This window comes from Neopelma chrysocephalum, unplaced genomic scaffold (assembly GCF_003984885.1).
Source record: "Neopelma chrysocephalum unplaced genomic scaffold, ASM398488v2 Primary Assembly neopelma1_189, whole genome shotgun sequence".
NCBI lineage: Eukaryota > Metazoa > Chordata > Aves > Passeriformes > Pipridae > Neopelma > Neopelma chrysocephalum.
Window position 1 is genome coordinate 192,007 of NW_020897851.1, and position 23,727 is coordinate 215,733.

The 23,727-nt window shown below is 48.5% G+C and overlaps 2 protein-coding genes across 3 annotated transcripts in view; one reads left to right on the forward strand and one right to left on the reverse strand.

Moving 5' to 3' along the window:
• Window positions 1-3,504: 3,504 nt before the first annotated feature.
• Window positions 3,505-5,846, forward strand: LOC113976938 (histone-lysine N-methyltransferase SETMAR). 2 transcript variants are annotated; one of them, XR_003537220.1, is made up of 2 exons: window positions 3,505-3,591; window positions 4,570-4,842. XR_003537220.1 is itself a non-coding variant. In XM_027702610.1 (2 exons), exons 1-2 carry the CDS (start codon window positions 3,514-3,516, stop codon window positions 5,543-5,545), a joined length of 861 nt encoding a protein of 286 aa, XP_027558411.1. In that variant the 5' UTR covers window positions 3,512-3,513; the 3' UTR covers window positions 5,546-5,846. The 2 variants fall into 2 exon arrangements, 1 of the variants encoding a protein (XP_027558411.1); XM_027702610.1 differs by having other exon boundaries at window positions 3,512-3,591; window positions 4,763-5,846.
• A 2,231-nt stretch (window positions 5,847-8,077) lies between these two features.
• Window positions 8,078-23,727, reverse strand: part of SUMF1 (sulfatase modifying factor 1) — a 26,023-nt gene continuing 10,373 nt past the window's right edge. The window contains exons 4-9 of the mRNA XM_027702609.1: window positions 18,142-18,224; window positions 16,103-16,225; window positions 15,122-15,236; window positions 14,153-14,266; window positions 11,212-11,271; window positions 8,078-9,390 (exon numbers count right to left, since the gene is read on the reverse strand). Of these exons, the coding sequence (XP_027558410.1) occupies window positions 9,280-9,390; window positions 11,212-11,271; window positions 14,153-14,266; window positions 15,122-15,236; window positions 16,103-16,225; window positions 18,142-18,224 (606 nt within the window). The 3' untranslated portion in view covers window positions 8,078-9,279. The remainder of the gene's footprint in view (window positions 9,391-11,211; window positions 11,272-14,152; window positions 14,267-15,121; window positions 15,237-16,102; window positions 16,226-18,141; window positions 18,225-23,727) is intronic.

Genomic DNA, 23,727 nt, shown 5'->3' on the forward strand with positions numbered 1-23,727 from the left:
TGGAAATATCTGTGTTTTGGCTCCCTATTTCATGGCAGAGTGCTGAGGCACCACCTGTGTGTGGCAGGCACCCCACACTGACAAAACCAGGAACAAAACCTTCACACCTGGTCTTGCCCCAATTCCCTGAGCAGCCCCTGCTCTGCAGTGTCAGATTGCTCATGTCCATACATCTTGCCCAAATACACCTTAGAACATTGATATCTTACTGCTTTACTACTAAAAAAACAATAAAGTGCAAGTGTCTCAATAAACCAAGGCACATTTTTGCATTACACTTCACCAAATGTGGCTGTTTGCAGTGACTCTCCCAGCCACGAACACAAGTGAACAAAACCTCACCAGGATGTGCAGGTTTTACCTCACCCAGGCAGCACCCCCCTGGTGTGCAAACACCAATCTGCACTTGTCCAGCCTCAGAGCATTGTCACTCTGCTCCATTTCAGGGGATATTGGCTTTTTATACTTCTGTCCCTGCAAATCAATATTCTCATTGACACACAACAGACGGGCAGAAGGATACAGAGGACCTGCCCACCAACCTGATGGGGATGATTATCCAAAAAAGAAGGTCAAATCAAAGGAAAATTCAAACCTGTGTCCAGCCAGAACTAGGACAAACTGACATGAGAAGAGCAACAGCACAAAGGGAAGAATCTTTAAATAAGGGAGTTAAAAAAAAGTCTCTAAGATTAACTACAGACACAACCTAAAGAGGGCATGGATAAGGCAGCTAAAACTCTCAACCAGGGAATGACAGCCTGAAGTCCCTTTGGAATGCCTGCACTCAATGCCAGGATTTAAGAAGCACTTCAGGAGGCATCTCCAGTATCTCACACAGGAGATGTGCTTCCTTTAAATGTAAAATAGCAAGTCTAAATATCTGAAAACTATCTGAATAGGCTATTCAGAACAAAGTCAGACAAAATCCATGTGTGACATAATATAAAATACCTAAAAGGAACACCGTATTCTTTCAGGGATTGGTTCCACAGGAAACCAGGAAGCCAAAGGGATCCCTCAAACAGGCTGTTTTTGTAAAAGGCTTCTGATCACTCTCCCTGGGAGGCTGGTACAGCCCTGAATGGCTGTGGAATCTCAGGCCCTGAGAGTGTTCCAAAGCCCCCTGAGCTCCATCACCTCGTTCCAACACACTGCCTCAGCCACCAAAACTCAGGGAAGGGAGAGGAAGACACAACTCACAGTTCAGGCACACTTAACCTCCCACATTTCAATGAGCAGATGGATATGAGGAAATCCAAAAAGTGCAGAGGAGGGTCACAAAAATCATTTATGAGCAGAAAGCATTATTTATATAGGCAGAAAATCCAACAGCCCAATGCCTGCAAGGTAACAAAAACGGTTCATAGTCTCATCCCAGACAGCAAAATGTGGTGCACAAGAAATCCCAGCTGCATCAGGTGCCTCAGCTCAGCATCACAAAGTTCACCTCCACCTGACTCTTTCAGCTCCATTTCAAGCTCTCCTTCCACAGTTTTACATAATAAATGAAAATGAGCTTTCATCATTTTTCACCCAACATGGACATCTCAACAGTTCAGCCCATTTGTAGTTCAACACAACAGAAGCCCGGGGTGGGATAAGGAGGAGGAAAACACAGGATTTTCCATGACCTTTTGCAGATTTCCAAACCCCATCTCCTGGACATCCAAGCAATCTGTTTCTTTTACTACAGAGCAATGACTCATTACTTCAACCATTTCAAAATGGAAGAGAATTCCATCTGGCATTATGGATTAGCAGCCAAATTACACAGGTCTTGATCTAAAGGTTGACTTGGTAATAACAGAAAGCCCTAAACTAAAGTGCATTTTAATATCTCCAATCACTCACCATTTCAGCATCTCCCAAAGTTGCTCTGCCACCTTCCCAAGTGCTCACAGGATGAGAGCACCAACCTCAAGCAGGCAGGACTTGGAGGCACCATGGGAAGTAGGACACAGCTGTGTGTGTTTAAACCCTTCCACCAGGTGCATCTCATTGAGTTCTGAAGCACTGATGCTCTGGGTACACAGGTGCATGCACTAATCTGAGGTTTAAATTGATTAAAGTCTTCCCCAAAATTATACTGACCAGATACTGGGAGGAACTGACACCTCCAGAGGTGCCTCTTCCCTTTCCTTAAAGCCTGAGTGCAATAAATAACATATCCATTATCTTCCCACCAACTCTGCTATCCCCATCACCCCCTAGAAACACAGATTTCACTCATCTCACCTGCACCTCTCCTGGTGCTGCTCAGCTCCTCTTCCCAGGCAGGAGGAAGAGCACACAACAGGTGATGACTCTCTTCATTCCCTGGATGCTGCAGAAGGAGGGATCAGTAAAGTCACATCAGTAACCACCACAAGGAGAAGGAGACACGAGTAACACCTTGTTGGAGGGACTTCTGTCTCCCAAGTCTGAGGAGCTTATTTGTGAGTGTGATAATTGATTTCAAACAGAAAACACCTGATTCACACAAACGAGCTGAAATGATGGCAAGAGCTTCCTCAACCTCCAAAACAACTGACCCAGGGGGTAAATACAAAACCTAATGGAACCACCAGTGCGTGAAGAACGCAGGCATGGCTTTGTTTTTCCAAGACACAGCTCAGTTTGCAGCTCAGAGAGAGAAGGTTTAGGTTGGATATTGGGAAGAAATCCTTCCCTGTGAGGGTGGGGAGGCCCTGGCACAGGTTGCCCAGAGAAGCTGTGGCTGCCCCTGGATCCCTGGAAGTGTCCAAGGCCAGTTTGGACGGGGCTTGGAGCAACCTGGGCTGGTGGAAGGTGTCCCTGCCCATGGCATGGCTCATTACTGGATGAGCTTTAAGATCTATCCAACCCAAACCAGTCTGTGATTCCAAGGCAGAACTGGGTTCATGGGTCTATAATTCCCTTTATCCAGGGAATGGAAAGGAAACTGAGGGAATTGGGTCCTGCCAAAGCAGCCCAGGGAAGGTCGGGTCGGGCTCTGTTCCTGCAGGTACAGCACCTGCTGGGGCTGTCCCGTCCCCAGAGCGGGGGGACACATGAACTTACTAAAAACGAACCCAAAACCAACCCCAAATACCTTCAAAACACGCAAGGCTTCACAGCCACGTGGAGAATTAAACCTCAGCGGTTTACAATTAACACAGGACAGCTGGTGCGAGCACTGCACACACAGCCCACCGCGGTGCCCTGAGGGGCAGGGCCCTGCACGAGCACCTTCCCGCAGCCCTGGCCCAGAGCAGCCGCGTTCCCGGGGAGATACGGGGCTGTGTAGGGTGATGCGGGGCTGCGCAGGACGATGCGGGACGGGGCGGTGCCTTTGGAAGGGGACGGGACTCCGCAGGACCATCGTGGGCGGGCGGGGCGGGTCCCCCCTCACGGCTCCGCCCCGCTGAGGGGCAGCGCCACAACATGGCGGCCGCCGCCCGCCCCCCCCGGGCGCTGTCAGTCACTCTCGCCGTCCAATCAGCGAGCGGCCTTGGCCGGGCGCAGCCAATGGGCGCGGGGCGGGGGCGGGCCATGGCGGAGCTGAGCGGCGGCAGCGAGCCCGTGGCGGTGCCGCTGTGGCCGCCCGGGGAGAGCCCGCCGGGCTTCCAGGTACCGAGCGGGGCACGGCGGGGAGGGGACAGGGACACCCTCCGCACACCGGGGAGGGGACAGGGACACCCTCCGCACACCGCGGGGGGACTCCAGCCCGGCCTGGAGCAGTGCTGGGAATGGGGCAGCCACAGCTTCTCTGAGCAACCCTTGCCAGGGCCTCACCGCCCTCACAGCCAACAATTCTTTCCCAATATCTCACCTAACCCGCGCTCGGAGAGGCCTTGCCAGCGCGATATATGACAGGCCAGGGACTATTAAACTTAGGTGTGAGTAAAGCCAAGCGAGGGAGAAGCTGATGTTTATGGAAAAAAAAAAAAGAAACTTGTGGAATCACCGCCGTGTTTCACAACACCCAGAACACAACCTGCTGTGAAATGTAATGTTTAGCGATAACACGTCCCCCAGCCCGCTAAATAAAGCTTTGCACGCCGAATGCTGAGAAGGAAATAAGAATACACACGTAGCTGTCGTTATATCTTGGCTTTCAAATTAAGCGAAGTCTGTCAGCTTTTATTTCGCAGCACTCGGTGGTTCTATAACCACTCACCTGCTGGGGGCATCGGTGTAACTGCAGAACCTGATTTTCTGGCGGAATTAAGAGGAAATTTGAATGTAACAATTTGAAGAGATAAATTGAAAGCATCTTCCTTTTTAACATAAACGGGTATTTGAAATTCTGTGGCTAAGAACAGGTATAAACTAACCTTCTATGTAGTCGTTGTTTTGAAAGGGGACGAAAATAATGATACTGTGATAAATCTGTAAATAATTAAATCCATAAATATTGTGTATAAAATATTTGTACATAAAAATATAAATATATTTATAAATAAATACATTTGATATTTCTATACGTAAAAATCATATATAGTAGACTAGATGTAATTAGCTGACATGTTTTTTCCACTAAGCATTTTTTTTTCAGGCTAAGAGACTATTTTGAGAATTCAGGCACTGACATGGATTCTTTTTCAGTCCATATGGAATACGTGATTTGCAACCTTTAAAACATTTTGGAGAAGTTAAGGCTTGGAGTCAGAAGTTTACAGGGCAATGAAGTGTTGGTGGTTTCAGTTCAGAGCTCGCTCGTTGCCAGGCACAAACTCGCTCGGGGTTGTGGTTTTCAGCCCTGGTGCTGCCCAGGCTCTGACTGTGGCTCTCTCTGCAGTACAGCCCGGACAGCGTGGCCGGGCCAGACGGGGAGATCGACCCCACCGAGATCACCTTCCCGGGATGTTCCTGCCGGAGCGGCTCCTGCGCGGCCCCCGAGTGCCCCTGCCTGAGCCGCGGTGACAACTACACGGGGCCGTGCCTGCGGGGGGCAGAGCAGGAGGGCTTTGCCCGGCCCGTGTTCGAGTGCAACGCCCTGTGCCAGTGCCCTGAGTCGTGCCCCAACAGGCTGGTGCAGCGGGGGCTGCGGCTGCGGCTCCAGGTGTTCCGCACCCCCAGGAAGGGCTGGGGCGTCCGAACGCTGGAGCCCATCCCCCGGGGCAGGTTCGTGTGTGAGTACGCCGGGGAGGTGCTGGGCATGGCCGAGGCACGGAGGAGAATCCAGGCCCAGAGCCCCCAGGATTCCAACTACATCATAGCAGTGAGGGAGCACCTGCACGACGGGCGGGTCCTGGAGACCTTCGTGGACCCCGCGCGCGTGGGGAACGTGGGCAGGTTCCTGAACCACTCCTGTGAGCCAAACCTGTTCATGGTGCCCGTCAGGGTGGACTCCATGGTGCCCAGGCTGGCACTGTTTGCAGTCACTGACATTCCTGCCGGAGAGGAGCTGTCCTTTGATTATTCTGGGAGGTTCCATAATTCCCCGGGAAGCAGCAGAGAACACAAACCTTTGGAGGAGGAGAACAGAGTGAGAAAGCCCTGCTACTGTGGTTCCCCCACCTGTGCTTCCTTCTTACCTTGGGACAGCTCCCTCTTCTCCACACCAGACAGTTCTCCGTAGCCTTTCAGCCTCAAGCTTACCTACAAAATTGGTTTTTATCTAGTAGTTAAATTGCTGTTAAATAAAACTCTGTGTTCCAACAAGGAAGCCCACGTGGGTTTGAGTATCAGCTAAAAGATAAGGCTCTGAGAATAATTTGATGAAACATCCTGAAGCCTTTTCAAGGTAGATGATACAGGGGATTATTGGAGCTTCAGGATGGTCCAAAATCAGTTACTAAGCCAGGTCTAGTGTTTCTGTCTTGTTTTCCTCTGACAGGTTGGTGTCTATTAAAGCAGCTCTCAGTTTGAGAGAAACTTTCTTTCAGAAAGAATTTGTACCTTTAACACTTGTACATGGAAAGGATGTGTGATAACAGCAAGAAATGACACCAGGGAATCCTGACATTTGCAATAAAGGCATTAGGTTTCTTAAAACTCACTCAATTACAGTTTTGAAATTACTTGCTATACATTTTTTTGTTGCACAAAGCATAAAATAATTATTATTGACGATAAGAGCAACTTGAGTGCTTTGTGCCCCCCTTTCCCCCCTCCAGCCCCACGGAGCTGCATGCCAGCATTGGATTGTGAGTGACTGCTGTTCCATTCCCATTTGGCTCCTGTGGAAGTGGGGCAGGCTCCAAGGAGCAGAACATCCCATCCTTTTTAATCACATCAGCCCCGAGGCTCCTCTATCTCAGCTCTCTGCAATAACAGCAAGCAGCACATCCCTGTTACTGCCCAGCTCTATCAGTACCCAGGGAGCAGATCCAGACCCTGCAGGATGAGCCTGACAATTGACTGAAAGTAGAAATACAAAAGTGCATCTGCAGGCCATCAGTAGCTTTTTTTTTTTTTTAATTTCACACAACTTTGATTTGGACCTGAAAGATTGGTGCCACTGAAAGACTGAGCTGCAGCTCCCTGCTCAGTGTGTGCTTTCACCAGGAGTCCAGTCCTACAGCTCAGAACTGGGAGCTCTGTGTAATCCTTTCAAAGTGCAGGAATGATTAGCAATATTTCAATATTCAGTCATCTGGAGATTTACTTTCCAACTGAAATATGATCAGATTAATCCAAGGACAGGGCTTGGAGCATCCTGGTCTAGAGGGAGGTTTCCTGCCCTGGGAAAGGGGATTGGAACAAGATGAGCTTTAAGTTCCCTTCCATCCCAAACCATTCTGTGTTTAACCTGATACTGCCAAGGGATAAAGGACAATTTGCTGCTATTCTTTTGCTATTTGCTCAACAAAATCTTACTCGGTGTCTGTTACCTGTGTTTCCTTGATAAACTGCAGTCTTAGCTCCTCCCCACGTCAGTGCCTTCGTGCTGCTCACGGGATTTCCACGTGGATGTGGGTTTATGTTAAGATAAACCCTAAGAGAAATCACATGATTGTCACTTCTGTCAGGACAGAAACCTTCCCAAGGATTTCAGCTGCTTGTCTCAAGCAGTTTCCAAGCTGAGTGGCCATTCCCTGACTAAGGGTTCCTGCTGCTACAGGAGACAAGCCCTCGGATCCCACACCTTGGAATGCACCAGATACCAGAGCACAGCCTGGATTACAAGGCCCCTTGTCCTATTTAGAGGCTTCTCTGGTTTTCTCCCCCAAAAGGCATCGTGCCAGCCACCCAGGCACTTTGAGAGCACAGGGCTGGGAGCAGATGATCCAATCTGCTTCCTCTTTCCCTCCTGGGAAGGGTTTCAAGATGAGTTTTACAGCACCTGCATTCCTGGTGTCGGGGCTGACAGCAGGGTTTGTTACCTTCCTGTTATGAATGTGCACTTGGCACGATTCTGAGTAGTTAAGGAAGTGTAAATTAAAAAAGAAACAAACCACCTTCAGCAATATCTAGTCCTTGATCACCAGCCTTCCAGCAGAGAACACAGCTGAGCCCTGTCCCTGCAATCCTACCCCCTGAGCTGATGCAGCTGCTGGGAGTGATCTGATAGCAGTTATCTGGTTAGAACAAACTTCCACAGCACACAACAACAACAACAGTGTTGTACTGTTCAAAACAACCACGCTAAAGGCCTTGCAAAACCAAAAGAATACGTTGTTACTGAGTTCTGAACCATCCTGGCCTTCTCCCATTATGCCTTGCCATGCCTTAAGCACTGCAGCTGCCTGGGGAGGGGACCAAAATCCTCCCCAAAAAATTCCCCAACTAGAAACTAGAGAAAAAATTAAGACCTTTTATTGCATCTGAATTTCTGTTCACTTTTTCTTTTGGGTTCCTTCAGCTGCACAGTCCCAGTCTGCCCCTCACAGCTCTGTGCTCTTCCACAAGGAATCCAAGCAGCTCAAAAGCCCCTGAACTCCCTCTAACCCTCCCTCCCCCTTCCTGCTCTCAGAGTGCAGTAATGATTATCCATATTCCAATATTGGTGTGTTCTGGAATAGATTTTTCTGCTTGCTGGACTTACCTGGATGCCCACTGGAGGCTGGTGCTGCTTGAAGGGTTCCCCAGAGGCTCTCCTGTGTTTTCCTTTCAACATCAAACAAGTGGAGAAGGAGCAGGGAAGTGATGGATCTGCATTGACCCCAGGTTGTGTTAAACCCAAACCCAGTTTACTACAGAAAAGACAATGCTGGCATTGTCTGCAAAGGTTTTTGTTAATCCACCATTACATTCAGATCCCAAAATTAGGTGGCTTTCAATTATTCCCATTTCCCTTGTTCCTTGCTAAAATTCCTCGCAGAAATTCCTCTCCTTTTCAGTGGTTGGGTTGTTTTTTTTTGTTTTGTTTTGGTTTTGGTTGTTTGTTTGGGGTTTTGTTTGTTTTTGTCTTTTTGTTTGGTTTTTTCCCCCAACAGTTTCAAAATTTACCCAGTGAGGCCTTAGGGCTCACAGTTCCATCTGCCATCTTTTCACTTTCATGACTTCTGTTCAAGTGGAATCATTCGTGAGCTTCAGTTTCTAATGAGGTCAATTTTGCAATTCCCAAGTCCCCCAAACAAGCTTCCTGTGTCCAAGACATTCAGAGGAAATTGCTGCTTTTCCATTAATAAGAGTCTTTGGCATAAACAAATGCTTTACATTTTATTGAAACATGTACAAGATTTCTAATCATCACTGCCCTGAGGATTATCACCCCCCAGCTGCAAAAGGCACTTCCTAAAGAGCAGCAAATCTCCCCAGAAAAGCCCATTTCTGGTCCAGTTTTCACTGCACAGGAATGTAACAAAGGGCTGTGGGAGCTGCCCCTGGGGAGAGGTGTCACCTCCCAGGCCTCACTCCTGACTCCTGCATTGGCTTTTAAAGCTGCCTAGAATTTCTGAACTGCCTCAAATTTCTTTTAAAGCTGCCCAGAACTTTATAAAGTCCTTGTTTATTGCATGTCATTGTAGAAACTCAAACTAAATAAATAAAACTAATTAAGAAAGATCTTTGCTAAAGGAGCTGGTCTGGGTGACAAGGTGGGCATCGGTCACAGGTTGGACCCTGTGGTCTTGGAGGTCTTTTCTAGCCTGTATTAAGTAGCCTTTGAAAACAGTTTTGTTCCAGTTGAACCCAAAACACTCTTGCCAAAACCAACTGCTGAGTTTGGTCAGGATTTGAGTCCAGGCCAGGTCCCCATGAACATGAAGCTTCTCCGAGCAACGTTTAGTGTTGGATTTTTTTCCGCCCCAGCAGGAACTTTAAGCAGTAGATTTTTCTATTCTGTGCCATCAGCAGGTGACACCACCCTCATCCCTGGTTCCCTGGGTGCAATCCAGCCGTTCCTGAGTCCATGGAAGAGCCAGGAGGTCACTGTGGCTCCAGGGGGGTGTCGGAGGCGCAGCGGAAGCCCAGGTTGGACGCGGAGCTGTCGGGGGTGTTCTGGCTCCGAGCTGCACAGCGGTACCTGTAGCAGTAGGACTGCAGGGCAAGAGACAGTGAGCTTCACACCACAGCTGGGGCTTCCTCAGGCAAGGGTTTGTTGGGTTAATAGATTAATTAGTTAGATTAATACAGCAGAGCACTGCAATCACTGTGCGACAGATCCATGAGCTGATAGGGATGGAAATCGCTGCCTTGGAAATAAGGGAATCCTACAGACCAGCTGAGACAAAAAAGTAGTTAGAATGGTGAAGTGCCCAATAAAATGTCAACGAATAATATATCCTGTCTGGGAAAATGCTGCAACCACCATTCTGCTTCCCCTCAGAGGAGGAGAGAGCAGCTCAGTGCCCCGAGCTGTGCTCCCATGCGCTGACACCTGACTGGGAATGGACAGGTACTGGCACTTCCCTAAAAACACTGCCCTGAATGAGATGCAACAAAGAGAAATGGGTAGCAGGAGGCAAACTCCAGTATTCCTATGGCTAGCACTCTGTGAATATTTATAATCCCTAGGATAATTTAATTATGAGCAGTGTGAGTGGTTTGCTACACGCAATGAGGCTGCCCAGCAGCAGCTCCCCACTGTGGCACAGGAGGAAGGGCAGAACACTGGTCATGGCACTAACTAAACTCTGGGGCAGCACTTTGAACAATCCATCCAAATCCTGCCCTGTTTTTCTGTCACTTCAGAAGATCTGGCTCAGGTTTTTGCCCCTGTCCTCCCACAGAAGCCTCTGCCAAAAGCCACCACTTGGATTCAGGCTGGTGCAGCTGCCTGGGGTCAGGCCCTGAGCCAGACTCAGGAATGGAATGTAAAAAGGTGCAATTTTAGCCTCTGTCAGCTCTGAGAGGGGAGAAGAGCAACAGCAGAGAAAGATCAGTCTGAATAGATTGTAGGCACCCAATAAAGAGCCCTTGTACTAATAGTATTCAGTGGGTTTTTGTCTTGAAACACAGCCTAGTTTTATCACCTACAAAAAAGACTAGGGCAGACCAGAATCTTCACAAACCCCGAAAATGGGTCACGTTATTCATCACTAAAGAGCCTATTCCAGTGTTAATTTAATCAAAACTGCTAATTAACATCTGACATTGATTTCACCTAAGAAGGAAATCAGTGTAGAAAATGGGATCTCACTGTAGAAAATTTAATCTAATTATGAGAGTGATTTGCCAGCTGCAGGCTTTGCAAGGGAAGAAGAGCAGGACAGCTTTAATGAAACAGGAGATCTACAATGAGGGTTTTTAAGCACTGCATGAACAGAGTTTAAAACATGATTCTGTGTCATGAACAGCCTTTGCTCTGGGGTGACATCCAGGGTGTTCTGAAGGATTTTCAAGTGTGCCCTCAACTCAGCTGGAACATTCATCTCCCAGCCAGCTTCCTGCAGGCACCTGACACCAGAGAAGGACAGAATTATAGAATGGTTTGGGTTGAAAGGGACTTTAAAGCCCATCCAGTTCCACCCCCTGTCATGGGCAGGGACACCCTCCTCTATCCCAGGTTGCTCAGAGCTCCATGTCCTTTCTGGATCAAGAGTCATTGTAAAACTGAAAAAACACAGTCACATCCATACTTTCTGCTCTGACAGGGATCACTCAAGCTCTGTAACAAGAACAGCACTAGAGGCTGCATCAGTTTTAACTTCTGCATCTAAAAACCATACTGGGTAAAACAACTTGTTGTTTGAATTGCAGGCTAACCAAACAGAAGTCCTTGGGAAGATCAGGGGTTGCTCCTCACATATTCCATGAAACCCCTTCCCAAGCATCCAGGCTGCCAGGAATCTCTGTCAGAGGATCATTTCATGCTCAAGTGCTGTCAGAGGAAAGGGCACAGTGCAAACCCCACGTTACCTTGTGGCACATGTAGGATCCTCCCTTCTTCACTCTGTCCGTGCCCGAGGACGGCCCTTGCTGGGGAGGGAGGGAGGGAGGACACTGGTCAGTGCTCAAGGAAGAACAACAGCTCATCACAGGGTAAACAGCTTGGGAACAGGGACATGGATAAGGAGATATATTAAGGAGATATATTCCAAGCTAACAAATTTCAGCTGAAAGCTCGAAGCCATTCTGCTCTGCAGGACGGGCAGGGGACAGAACTGTGCTCCCTCCACTGCTGCAAATATCAAACTCTAGAGTTGCTGCCCATGAGGGCCTTGTTCTGTAAAACCCCTGACAACAAGGAGGGTCCTAAAGAGGGGATTTCACTAGAAGGAAATCACCCCCAGCTTCCCTCAGTGACCACTTTGGACCAGTCTGGTTCCTACCCTGTCTCAGGGGGTGCAGTTGTCTCTCTCCCAGGTCTGCATTACCAGAGGTGAATTTCTAGAAGAATCTACACAAGAGGAGCATTTGTAACACTGAATAAAAGCCACAGGGACTGACAGAAAAGCCCAAAGGTTGATGCTGGTACTCCAGAAGCTGCTGCCTGCACCCACTGAGCTTGATAACTTCATAGGAAAGTTCACTACACAGACTGCAGCAGCTTCCTGTTTGTTGCCAAAATTTACATATGTGAAAAATAAATTGGCCCATTACCACAATTAATACCCTACAAATCCTGAAGGAAACCCACACCCCGAGGCAGCATCCGCTGGGTTCCCAGCCCAGGTGCTCCTCCTCGGGACAGCCTCACTCCTGTTCCAGCCCCTCTGGAAAGTGTCCTCACAGCTCCTGCATGTGGGTGCACAGTCCTCACTCTGAGATAAGCCACTAACAAGCACAGTCATCCCCCACAGCCTGCTAATCTCATTTTAAGGGAAGCCAGGAGAAAACTGACCTAAAAAAAAAAAAAGTGACCCCAGAAGCAGACAAAGCAGAACAATGGGGCTGTGCAGCAGGATTTCCCCTCAGCCACTGCAGTGCACAGCCTGAGCAGCAATCTGGGCTATTGGCTCCAAAGACACTGTCACAAACTAAGAGGAACACGTTTATTTAGGGTTAGAAGGTTTGTTGTCCAGCCCCAAGTCTCTCATGGTTCAGCAATTACAAAGGGATAACCTGGACTGAAGCAGCCCGTGAACCAAAGGCCATGGTAAGTGCAAAAGCTCTTTCTAATAATTACAAATATCTTCTACCGGGCAAAAATTGAGCATCAAAGGTGATTTGGTAACAAAACCCAAGTTCAGTTGACCCCCTCAGCCTCTGAAGGAGGATTAAAGCACTGAAACACTTCACCACCTACAGAAATCTCATGTAGTGCCCTCCATTAATCTATTCTATTACAAAACATTATCCTCTTGATAAACAACCCTTTAAAAATCAGTGAAAGTAAAGAGTTTATCATAAAACTGGCAAAGTTCTCTGCAGAGCAGAAAACCACTCACCACCATCAGTATTTGCAAGGTTAATATTTGCTCACACACATTCTCTCATTTAGAGGTGAAGGAAACTGCTTTGGTTGTGCTTCCCCACACAAACTCAGCATAGCAATTTAGGTCACATTTGATTAAAACAAGCAAAGCTCTTCTATCAAACAATATTGTTTCATGGCATGACCTTTCTGGACTTTGATCCCAGATTTAAAAATATATATACTAGCAAGTTTATTCTGTAGCACAATGTTCTAAGGGCCACATTCTAGTCTGATTGCATAATTAGAGGTGCTTATTTAAGTGAGACACTTTGGTGTTTATAATGTCAATGCAGCAGTGCTTTGGTGCTGGATTAAGGTGAAATTGGGCAATAAGTCGTGTGAACTTGGCCCTGTTAAACTTTAATCATCTCTGAGTTTGCTCAGGTTTTTAAATTCAGCGTAAGCACTGTGCAGACACTTCAGAAAGTATTTAAAAACTAGGTGTTAACAATGATGCTTCCAGGGTTTTTTTCAGATGCAAAGTAATTGTCACAATCGAGTCTCTGAGGCAGAGCACTTCAAAGTGAATTCCAAAGGGTTTTCTGACTAAATGGGTAAGAAAACTGAATCTCCTGCTGTGAAAAGGTGTCCCAAAATAGCCAGGCTGCAGAATCTTCTGAGACATCCGAACTGATTAGCACCAGATCTATCAGAGCCCATCCCTTCAGTCTCTGCAGAGCACAAGGCAGTGGAACCTAAATATAGGATGTGTTCTCTCCACTGAAAAGACTCAGAGTTCTTCCAGAGGGTCAGAGCTTAGGCAAAGTTCTTTAACATATTTAGTTTAACACCCAAAATCTTCAAAGCTGCTTTCTGGTGCTGGAGAGATTCGGGGTTCAGGGGGATTGGTCACAAGGAACAGATGGAATTCTGCACAAAGGAAAAGGAGGATCTTCAGCCACCAGGGACTGATGACCAGCAGCAATTAGAGACTAGTCCTTCCTAGTTTAAATCAAATTTAAACCAAAGCTCAGCCTGCAGGGCCCTCTCTGTGCCTCCCACAAAGGAAACCAAAGATTCCCTGCTCAGAGCCTGGGAAGCAGCTTCTCCCCACAAACCTCAGCCACGAAGGCAACTCATGGTTTGTTCTCTACCTGGAGGGGGTAGAAGTAGCACAGCTGGTAGCAACATAAATGAACTAAAACCCTTCCCTTTTTTAAAGAAGTACTTCCGTAAATTCTTGATTTATGGAATGTGATGCCAGTTTGGACATTTCAACAGCTGATCAGATGTGGACAAACAACAAAGAATTCCCCAAAACAAACAAAACCATTGCACTAGAGCACTGTAAATCCAGTGCTGATGAGCTGTGGTGACACTTCCCAATTCCCCAGAGCCCAGCCCAGCCCAGCCACAGCAGAGGAGCCAAAGAACAGGTTTGCAAACCAGAGTCCCCCCGAGGGAATTCTGCACTTCCCAGGATGCCAGTGAAACACTTACAGGGTTGTGGAGCTCCTGTGAGGGGTGCTGGACAGCCCACCAGTCTGATGTCCACTCCCAGGCATTGCCCACCATGTTGTACAGCCCAAATCCATTGGGAGGGAAGGCAGTGACCTGCACAGGACATGGAGCACAGGGGCAGTTCTGGAACCACCAAATGTGGAATAAGGGTTTTAATCCTCACACCCGGCTGCTGAAGGTGCATTTGGAGGGGCTCCTGCCTCAAAAGCAGGCACCAAATCAGTAGTGCAGGACCATAAACACTTGTACATATCCCATTTAAATAACACAGAAGGGAATAAGGAACTGTTCCCACCCTCTGTGTCCTCAGCACCTCTGCTCCTCTGGGACACACAGCATCTCCTGGGGGTTCTGCAGACTGACCCTCTGACCAGCACACAGACCCAGGCATGGCATCACTGACCCCACTTCCAGCTTCCAGACTCCCCTTCCCACCAAGGAAAAGCAGAGTGGCTGCCAACTCACCCTCTCCATCAGCAGACTTCTATGCTGATGAAACTTTTGGACTTATTTAACTGCCATTAAATAATTCATTCACATTCTTGATTGCCTTTAAAATTCCACTCTGTTTGTTACACTGGACAGCCTAAACCTTTCCCAAAAAGAGAAGTTTTAATTTCTTTCAAACTATTGCGTGATTTTTGAGTTCACAAAACTGTAATGCCAAAAGTTCAGGCAGAAAGTATTTCAGCTTCTGCCTACAAACTGAGTGGAAAGGGGGAAAAGAGGTCAGTCTGAGAGGAACTAGAAGTTAAAATGAAAGTGATCTTTACTTTTCAATTAGCCTGTGAAAGTGTCCCTTGGTAATGCTCGAGCCTGCACTGAAATACAGAGTCACTGGAAGTCTGAAGTGAAAGAGTGCAGGGATGGAACAGCCACGGTGCTGTGGAACACAGAGCTTCATTTGGGGAAGACTGAGTTCATTTGAACTGTCTGTGAGACACTTACAGGTGCAGTCCCCTTGTACCCATCCTCTGCAGTGTTGTTGGTTGGGAACTCCCCCTGCCAGATGTTGGTGTAGTGCTGACCTTTGGGCTGCAGTTTGTTACCCCATGGGAACAGCCTGAGGAGGACAGAACAGCTGTCAAACACTCTGAACTACAACTCAGAGTTACACAGAATCACAGACTGGTTTGGGTTGGAAGGGACCTCAAAGCCCATCCAGTGCCACCCCCTGCCATGGGCAGGGACACCTTCCACCAGCCCAGGTTGCTCCAAGCCCCGTCCAACCTGGCCTTGGACACTTCCAGGGATCCAGGGGCAGCCACAGCTTCTCTGGGCAACCTGTGCCAGGGCCTCCCTACTCTCCCAGGGAACAATTCCTTCCCAATATCCCATCCATCCCTGCCCTCTGGCAGTGGGAAGCCATTCCCCCTTGTCCTGTCCCTCCATCCCTTGTCCCCAGTCCCTCTCCAGCTCTCCTGGAGCCCCTTTAGGCCCTGCAAGGGGCTCTCAGCTCTCCCTGGAGCCTTCTCTTCTCCAGGTGAACCCCCCCAGCTCTCCCAGCCTGGCTCCAGAGCAGAGGGGCTCCAGCCCTTGGAGCATCTCTGTGGCCTCCTCTGGACTCCCTGTGCTGGGCCCCAGAGCTGGAGGCAGCTCTGCAGGGGGGTCTCACCTGAACAGAGGAGCAGAATCCCCCCTCTCCTGCTGCCCTCGCTGTGGGACCAGCACATGGGGGGTTTCTGGGCTGTGACTGCACTTTGCTGAGTCCTATTGAGCTTCTTACCCACAAACCCACAAATTCCTTCTCCCCAGGGCTGCTCTCAGTCCTTCCTCCACCCAATCCATACTCGGGACCAGGATGTTTCTCCCAGCTGTGCACCACTGCACAAGGAGGAGACACTGAGGGTAACAAAACCCCCCAGAACTCTTCCTGATGCAGTAAATCCCAGTTCCAGACCCAGCTCAGGGACACACTGTCCCCAGTACCTGTTCTCCAGGCCCCCTCGGCAGCTGTACTCCCACTCGGCCTCCGTCGGCAACCGCTTCCCTGCCCACGTGCAGAAAGCCACAGCATCGTTCCAGGACACATGGAGAACTGGGTGATCCATCCTGGGAGGCAAAAGGAACAGGACAAGCTCCTCAGGAGAGCTGGGCAGGCAGAGCTGCACAGCAGAGCAGGGTGTGACACTCACCCTGGGCACACGGGGGTGACAAGGGCACAGCTCAGGGACAGCTGGACCAGGCACCAGAGGAATTTGTCAGGGAAGGAACTATTTAAGGGGAGGCAGCAAGGCAGAGGAAAAGGAGGAAGAGAAAATAACCAACTGTTTGTCTCATCAGGCTCTGCAGTTAAAGACATCTGTGGTTTGTGCTTTCTCAGGAACTGCTGCACCAGGAGCCGGCAGAGAACCATCCCCACTCTGTGCCCGTGGAATGAGGGTGCTCAGAGACACAAAGGAAGGCACCCAAAGCCTGCAGCCCACTCCTCTTAAACCAGCCTGGTGAGGAACAGCTTAACCAGGAGCCAAGATTCTCAACAGGAAAATGTGCACTGCAATGCAGTGGGGGTTGCTCTTCACCCCTCTGTCTCTCTCTGCTGGAGGTTCTTTCCTTGCTGGGTTTTGAGGAAGGGTCCTCACTCTTAGCAGCATTAGCTTTTGCAGCACCCAGTCCAAGAAAGAGACTGCAGAAATTTATCCAAAAGGTGATTTTCTTTGGGTGCTTCAAGTAGTCCACAGTTTACACAAAAGCTCCCATCTTTCCTGGGGTTTGGTTCCAGGACTGACCTTAAAATCCTGGTCTCTTTTTCCAGAAAAAGACAGGAGAAATGCCTGGGCATTTTTGCAGAAGGATCCTCCCCATCCAAGCCTCTAACAGCCCAAGACACTTCCAGAACTGAGGGTACTGGTCCAGGAGACAGAGGACTTGCTGTTAACTTCTCTTCCCTGCCCCATTTAAGAAGTCAGAGTATCCCTGTTAATCCATGAGGCCACTTCCATGTGCCAGTTCACCAGGGGCTGTGCCAGGCCAGGATTGCACCACCCTTGCCCAAGACTAGATTTCCATGGCAGGTTTCCAGCTCCTGTCTGCTGGCTCTGACCTCAATTCCTGGCTCCCCCTAACAATGCCTCCAGCTATTATCTCTATTTTTGCCTCAGATAATTCTTTCCCTGCCCTTGGAGATCAGACACTGGACTCGTTACTGAGCAGTTCAGCCATCAGATGATGGTGCACTAACACAGCCCTGTCCTTAGAGGACTCAGGAACACCCCAGATCTAGGCTAGAGAGTCTGATTTCACTTCAAAACTGCTGTTAGAAACTTTAACTAGTTGATGAAGTTCCAGCTTCATTGACACCTGCCTAGTGAGAGGAGCAGCTGCAATGTCAGAGGTCCCAAATGAAGGCAGTAATTTGGTTTTCTAGGCCTAAAATTCATTCCAGTTCAGAATGGAAAGTGATGCCCAGAGACAAGGAGCAGCAAGTCCCAGGGTTCATGCAGACAAAGCGTGGCACTGACTGTAAGAGCACCAACTGCTAAGGAACAGTACAGCCTTCCCAAGCATTTAGAGGCTCTGGATAAAGCCACAATCGATTTTGCACAATAATTAGCCCATTAAGTCACAGTACAGTAAAAAGCACAAAACTCTTCAGTCTTCTGCTGCCACAAAGAGGCTCCAAATCCCACATGGAAGAGAACACCCACAGGACTCCTGGAGTGTGCATGCAGCCAGTAGTTATTCTTCCTCTCCAACACTACATCTGCACTGAAGGTTCTGACCCCCAAGGATCTGCTCTTTCACTGCTGATACACAAATTTTCCCTTGGATGCAAACTCCTTATAGACCTTCTTGAAATCCTACTCCATCACTGCCCAAATGACCCTGGAATATTGCCTAGGAAATGGGAAAAGAGTCCCAGAAGCAGCAGCAGACTGATAGCTAAATAAAACCCCTGTCTTGCACCCCCATTCCTGGTGGGAGTTCCAGGTGTCTCTGCAAGCACTGAATGGCTGTTCTGGGCTTACCTGCTGGAGATACTGGAGTCAGGACCCTCGGGATGCTTCCAGTTGGCTCCTTTCACAGGCAACCACCAGGGAGCAGCTGCAACCTGAAAAGGGACAAGAACAGACAGGGAAGGAGACCAAACTCCCAGCTAAAGGATATTCTGGAGAAGCAGCAGGGGCTCAGAGCTTTCAGTGACAGCTCCTGGCTCTGCCTCAGCCAAGTGACCTGTGAGTTCCAAATCACACAGTGGTTTGGTTTGGAAGGAACCTTAAAGATCATCTCGTTACAACACCTTCCTCCAACACTCACATCATCTCTGAGAGACCAAGATGATCATTTGATGCACTTTAAATCACTGCTGGCCAAGGAATAGCCCAAGGTATGGAACAGCACAAAGAAATCACCCAAAAACAAGCAAGAGGGAAAACAAATGCTGACTGTGCTTCCCCGAAGAGGCCCTCTGCCTGCCTCTCCTTCCCTCCTGAATTTCCTCACCTGCAGCTCTGAGACAAGGCACATTTGCTCTCTCTGGAGGCACAGCCCTCAGCACATCACCTGTGGTGGACCAGAGTCCTCTCAAATTCTCAATTCTTGACCCTTGAAAACGCCCAGAACCACTGGGGGTGGCTGGGAGAGTTCAGCTGGAACACTTGGCTCAGATCTCTCACAACAGCAAGGCCACAGTGCCAAACCAGTCATGGGCAGAGGGGGTGGCTGCCCCATCCCTGGAAGTGTCCAAGGCCAGGCTGGACAGGACTTGGAGCAACCTGGGCTGGTGGAAGGTGTCCCTGCCCATGGCAGGGGGTGGCACTGGATGGGCTTTAAGGTCCTTCCCAACCCAAACCCGTCTGGACTGTGTGATTCAAACCTCCTGGCTCACTTGGGTCTGACACATTCCACAGAGACCATTAAAAAAAAAAATGACAACTCTGGCTTGAAGAGCATTTTCATCCCAGTTATTTGCTCCCTGAACTCAGTGCTTTGGCACAGCTGAACCAACCCCCTGACGAGGCCCTTTAACCAGGGTCAGAACTCACAGCTTGGGACACATTTGCTTTCCAGGTCATTAACCCAGTAAAGCTGATTTGAAATTATTTGCTCTCAGCTTCCAGAGGGTGGAGACAGAAGAACCACACAAGGGAAGTGAAGCATGAAGCCTCTTTTCTGTTTTCATCACTCTGTAACAATGCAGGACTTCTCTCTAACCAGAAGTCCCAAATATGGTTCTTCAACAGCAAGGAGCTTTTCCTGGAAGACATTCCTTAAGGATTTCTTCTATTAAGCTTACTTCAAAGCAGAGAAGTGCTTAACTGTTCTGCTTCCCATTCACTTAGAAATACTTATCTTAATAATGGGGCCTTTCACTGAGGCAAAAAAAGAACATTTATGCTGCCCATCAACAGTGGGTTTATTCCAGCAGCAGAAGTGCTCAGTTCCAAAACACTCCTATTGCAAAGATAAAGTCTATAAAGAACAAAAATCAAAGGAAATAAGCCTGGAAAGCTTCAGGAGTTAAACAACCCAGCAGCTTAGCCCTAGACTTGAGATCCAGGTGTTCCTCTAACACAGGCTCTACAACAGCCTCCAGCACCTTCTGCCCTCTCTGCTGCCCCTCAGCTTCCCCCGCTCAGACACGGCCAAGGGAGCACTAAAATATTCATTTCTCCTCATTGTGCTGCTGAACCAACTTTGTCAAGTGTCACTCCCACGGGTTGGAATTGTGCCAGGGGTGCTGTTATCCCTGAACTCCTCAAATCCTTCACGGAAAAGCCCAAAAAGTCACTGCAAGCTGAGGAGTCACCCAGGAGACCCAGAGCCAGTCGGGTCACACAGTTTTAACAGCAACTTCTAAGGGGAAGAACCTGCATCCTTCAACAGTGAAGGGCACTTAACATGTGTGAGAGAGAAAAATGTCTGTGACACACAGAAATTGTTCAGAAAACTCTGGTCCAAGCTAAACATCAAATGCCTCATTTGAATGTTTCAGTGGGAGAATAAACACAAGTGCCCAAGCAATAGAGGTGCTGCCAATGCACAAACACAGACTATTCTGCTTTTAAAGCATCTGATCAGCCTGTGCTGTAACAGCTCCTCCACAGCTTCCCTCCTCTCCCCTCAGCACACGGGACTGTGCCTGCAGCACATCTGGGTGTGGAAAAACTCACTGTAAATCACTCCTTCCCAAGGAGTGAAGAGGAGACATCAGTGTTAAGCACCACGGAAATAAAGATGCTCTCAGCTTGCTGATGGCCCAGATGGTCTGTCCATGTGCTCAGCGGGACCCTCCGGGCAAACAACCAAAGTAATGCCAGTTTTTAAAGACCCTTTCTGACTTCCCCAAGGTGACAAGCACTTAAATTATCCACATCAGCCACAATTCTGGTTCGTTCCCACCGTGAGCAGAGTCCCTACCCTTTGCAAAGAGCATGAGAAATATTTGGTCTCTTGCTATGAACTACAGCTCTGTTACTGAGCATTCAAACCCCAGAACTGGGACCTTCATTCAGCTGCTCTGCTCCACTCTCCCAGCACTAAACCTGGCTGCTAAACTGACATTACAGCCAACACGTTTAAAACCAGTCTGATTTAACCAATTCCTTGACTATTTTGAGGTTTGACCTTTAAACTACACTCGAGATAGGACAGAAATCCAAAATTAGCATTTTAAAGCTCCTCAAGGAAAGTAAAAGAGCAGCAGAACATTTGCTAAAGATAAAATCGGAAAGATCACGAGTGAGATTTCATCCCGATAGTTTCTAAGCACAACACATTTTTGCAAATTAAACTGCTGGCTTTTGGATAAAAACATCTCTGCAGGAGGCTGCAAAGATTTACACTCGAGAAGACTCGAATTTTGGAAAACATTTTTGTGATGCAAAAGCAAAAGCAGATGCTTTCAATCAGAGTGGTTTATTTTAAACCCGGGAAAACGTCGCGTCTCCACACGAGAGCACTGTGTGTGCACAGCTCCTGGGGCTGCTGAACTGAGCTCCAAATGGCTGCCAGGCTCTGCAGAACACCCACATCCTCCAGGAGTTCCACAGCCAGGACCAGGACAGGGATAACCTCCAGAAATTAAATGGAATCTTCTACAGGTCAGCCCCTGGCCCCAGCGAACACCCACGAGCTGCTCCTTCCAGAAGTGGTGCACCTGAAACTACAGTCCTTTCACAGAACTTCTCACAAGTCTTTAAAGCTTTTAATTGCTCTAAATCTAATTAGCAGAGGAGGTAATTAGGCAGAGATATTACAACATCACAGTTAATACAGCAAAGCCCTCCCTTGCCACTAATGAGCTTAAGTTACTTCCACAACACTCCGCGTTCTCCTGCTTCCCTCCAAAACACGTTCTGTGCCCTGGCAGCAGATTCCTCCTGGCAAAACAGCAGCAGAGATCCCCAATTCCAGGGCAATTCCCTTCATTTTGGTTCTCTCTTACAGCCTGGCACCTGTCCCTGCAGTCCTGACACAGGGACGTGTTTCCAGGAGCAGAGCCCAGTGAAGAGGCACAAAAAGGCTTCGTCCGGTCTGATCCAGGGGAAACCGTGGATTATCCACCTCCCTGCCCCAGGATTAAAACTTTCAGAACTCACTGTTCTGCTGATCACAGGCTGTGGAAAGAGAGCCCAGGGGTAGCACTGGGAAGATCTGCAGATCATTCCGACCCACGAGCTCTGCAATTTGCAGAGCTGAAGCCTCTCCTCCCACCAGCAACCTGCATAAAATCCAAAGTTCTGAGTATTCCATTTTCTTTTCCAAGTAGGCTGGGATAGCCTAACTTTAATTGCTCCATTAACTTGTGATTTCAAGATTTTTTAAACTGCTTTACAACTGTCTTGAGGAAAATTCCTTCCTAAATATGTGCAGAAAAGAAAGGAAAGGGGGGAACGTGACAAAGGGGGTGTCATCATCAGTATTACCCCCTTACTGGTGCTGCAGGGGAGAATATCCTTAAAAAAACCCACCCAATCCCCCACCAACAACCATAAAAACAAGTATTAGTCTTGTACTAACACGGCACTGGCCACGTTTGAGAAAAACAACCCCCACTTGAGCTCCAAATCTCCAATTCAAATCAGATTCACGTATTAGAAAAACTACCAAAAATAAACTCAACCAAGTAGCTCCATCTTGGCTCCAACTCCAGCATTTCTAACATGCAGCAAGTCCCTTGAAATAACAAAGCTGTACATTTTAACCTCAAGTCAGGCCCATGAGATGATGACAAATTCCTGCTGTTGTCCAGGCATGCAGGACCAAACATCATTTTTTTTTGTGCTTCAGCATTTTAATGCCATTTGGATGCAATAAGGCCTCACACTGGGTCAAGATAAACAGCTGGAAGAAGCAAAAGTTACTGCAGAGTAAGAACTTCAGCAATTTCAGAATCAACTGTCTGAAAAGAGATTTTGAATGAAAAGCAGCCCAAGGCTGGAAGAGACTTTAAGACTCATTTATTAAGCAGTGGGTTCTCAAAGAAATACACCCTTCAGTTCAGAAGTTACCACATCTCTTTGACTCAGATGCTGTTAAGCCCTGCACATCTTTAAATTCCAGAAGCATCTTGCTGTCATTGGTAGGATGTGAGAAAAAATTAGTTATTCAGTAAAGAACATAACTTTTGGATGAGGTTTTATTTTATCCATGTAAGGCACATAAATCTCTGTCAGTTTTTCCTCCTCTAAGCCAGATCCTAAACCCTGAGCAGCTGATTAATGAAGTACTGAAGAAAGCAGCTGACAGAAAATAGAACATTTTTACTTGGGCAGGGAGTTTAAGAAATAAAAATATTGTGCAGTGGGTGAGCCACTGTCACTGTCCCCTCAGAAACCACAGCAGGTGGCAACAAGTAGAATCCCAGAGTGGTCTGGGTTGGAAGGGACCTTAAGGATCATCTTGTTCAAGGCAGGGACACCTTCCACTAGCCCAGGTTGCTCCAAGTCCTGTCCAACCTGGCCTTGGACACTCCCAGGGATGGAAGTCCAGCTGCTCTGGACAAGTAATTTTACACCTATTTTCTAAGTAGCACTAATGGGCCTTCCCAACAACCTCAAAACTTCTTCCCTCACCAACATTCAGGGCAGAGATGTCTCTGCACCCTCCACAGATCCCTCTGGCACCTCTTTCCCCGTGGCCCAGGTGACCCAGCCCTGCCTGCAGAGTGGGGCTGTGGGATGAACAGCTCAGCCCAGCTCTGGGCTGGGGGTTCAGCAGTCCCAGAAAGCAGGGAGCAGCAGCTCTGGCACGTTCCCAGCAGGATTTTGGTGGCTGTGGTCCCTCCTCGGGGTCAGGGAGGGCAGAGCCAGGGCACAGCCCCTGCTGTCACCCAGCCTCCCAGGACACTTCACACCACCAGGGGCAGCTGGACACGAGCCAGAGCCATGGAATGGTCCCACTGGGTTTACAAGGAAAGCCCCTGGGGCAGACACAGGCTCCTGGTCCCCCTCCCCAGGCTGCAGCTCTGCTCCTCCTTTCCCAGCACCCTGCACAGGCAGGAACACGCCCTGTCCCATGGAGCAGCTCATCCATGGAGCACCAGGGGCATGAACATGCCCTGTCCCATGGAGCAGCTCATCCCTGCAGCCCCAGGAGCAGGAACAGGCCCT

What these genes read in the sequence shown, in the direction of transcription:
- LOC113976938 (XM_027702610.1), top strand. Translation starts at nt 3,514, where the DNA reads ATGGCGGAGCTGAGCGGCGGCAGCGAGCCCGTGGCGGTGCCGCTGTGG. An exon ending in AGAGCCCGCCGGGCTTCCAG is followed by an intron (nt 3,592 to 4,762) that starts GTACCGAGCGGG and finishes CTCTCTCTGCAG; the next exon opens with TACAGCCCGGACAGCGTGGC.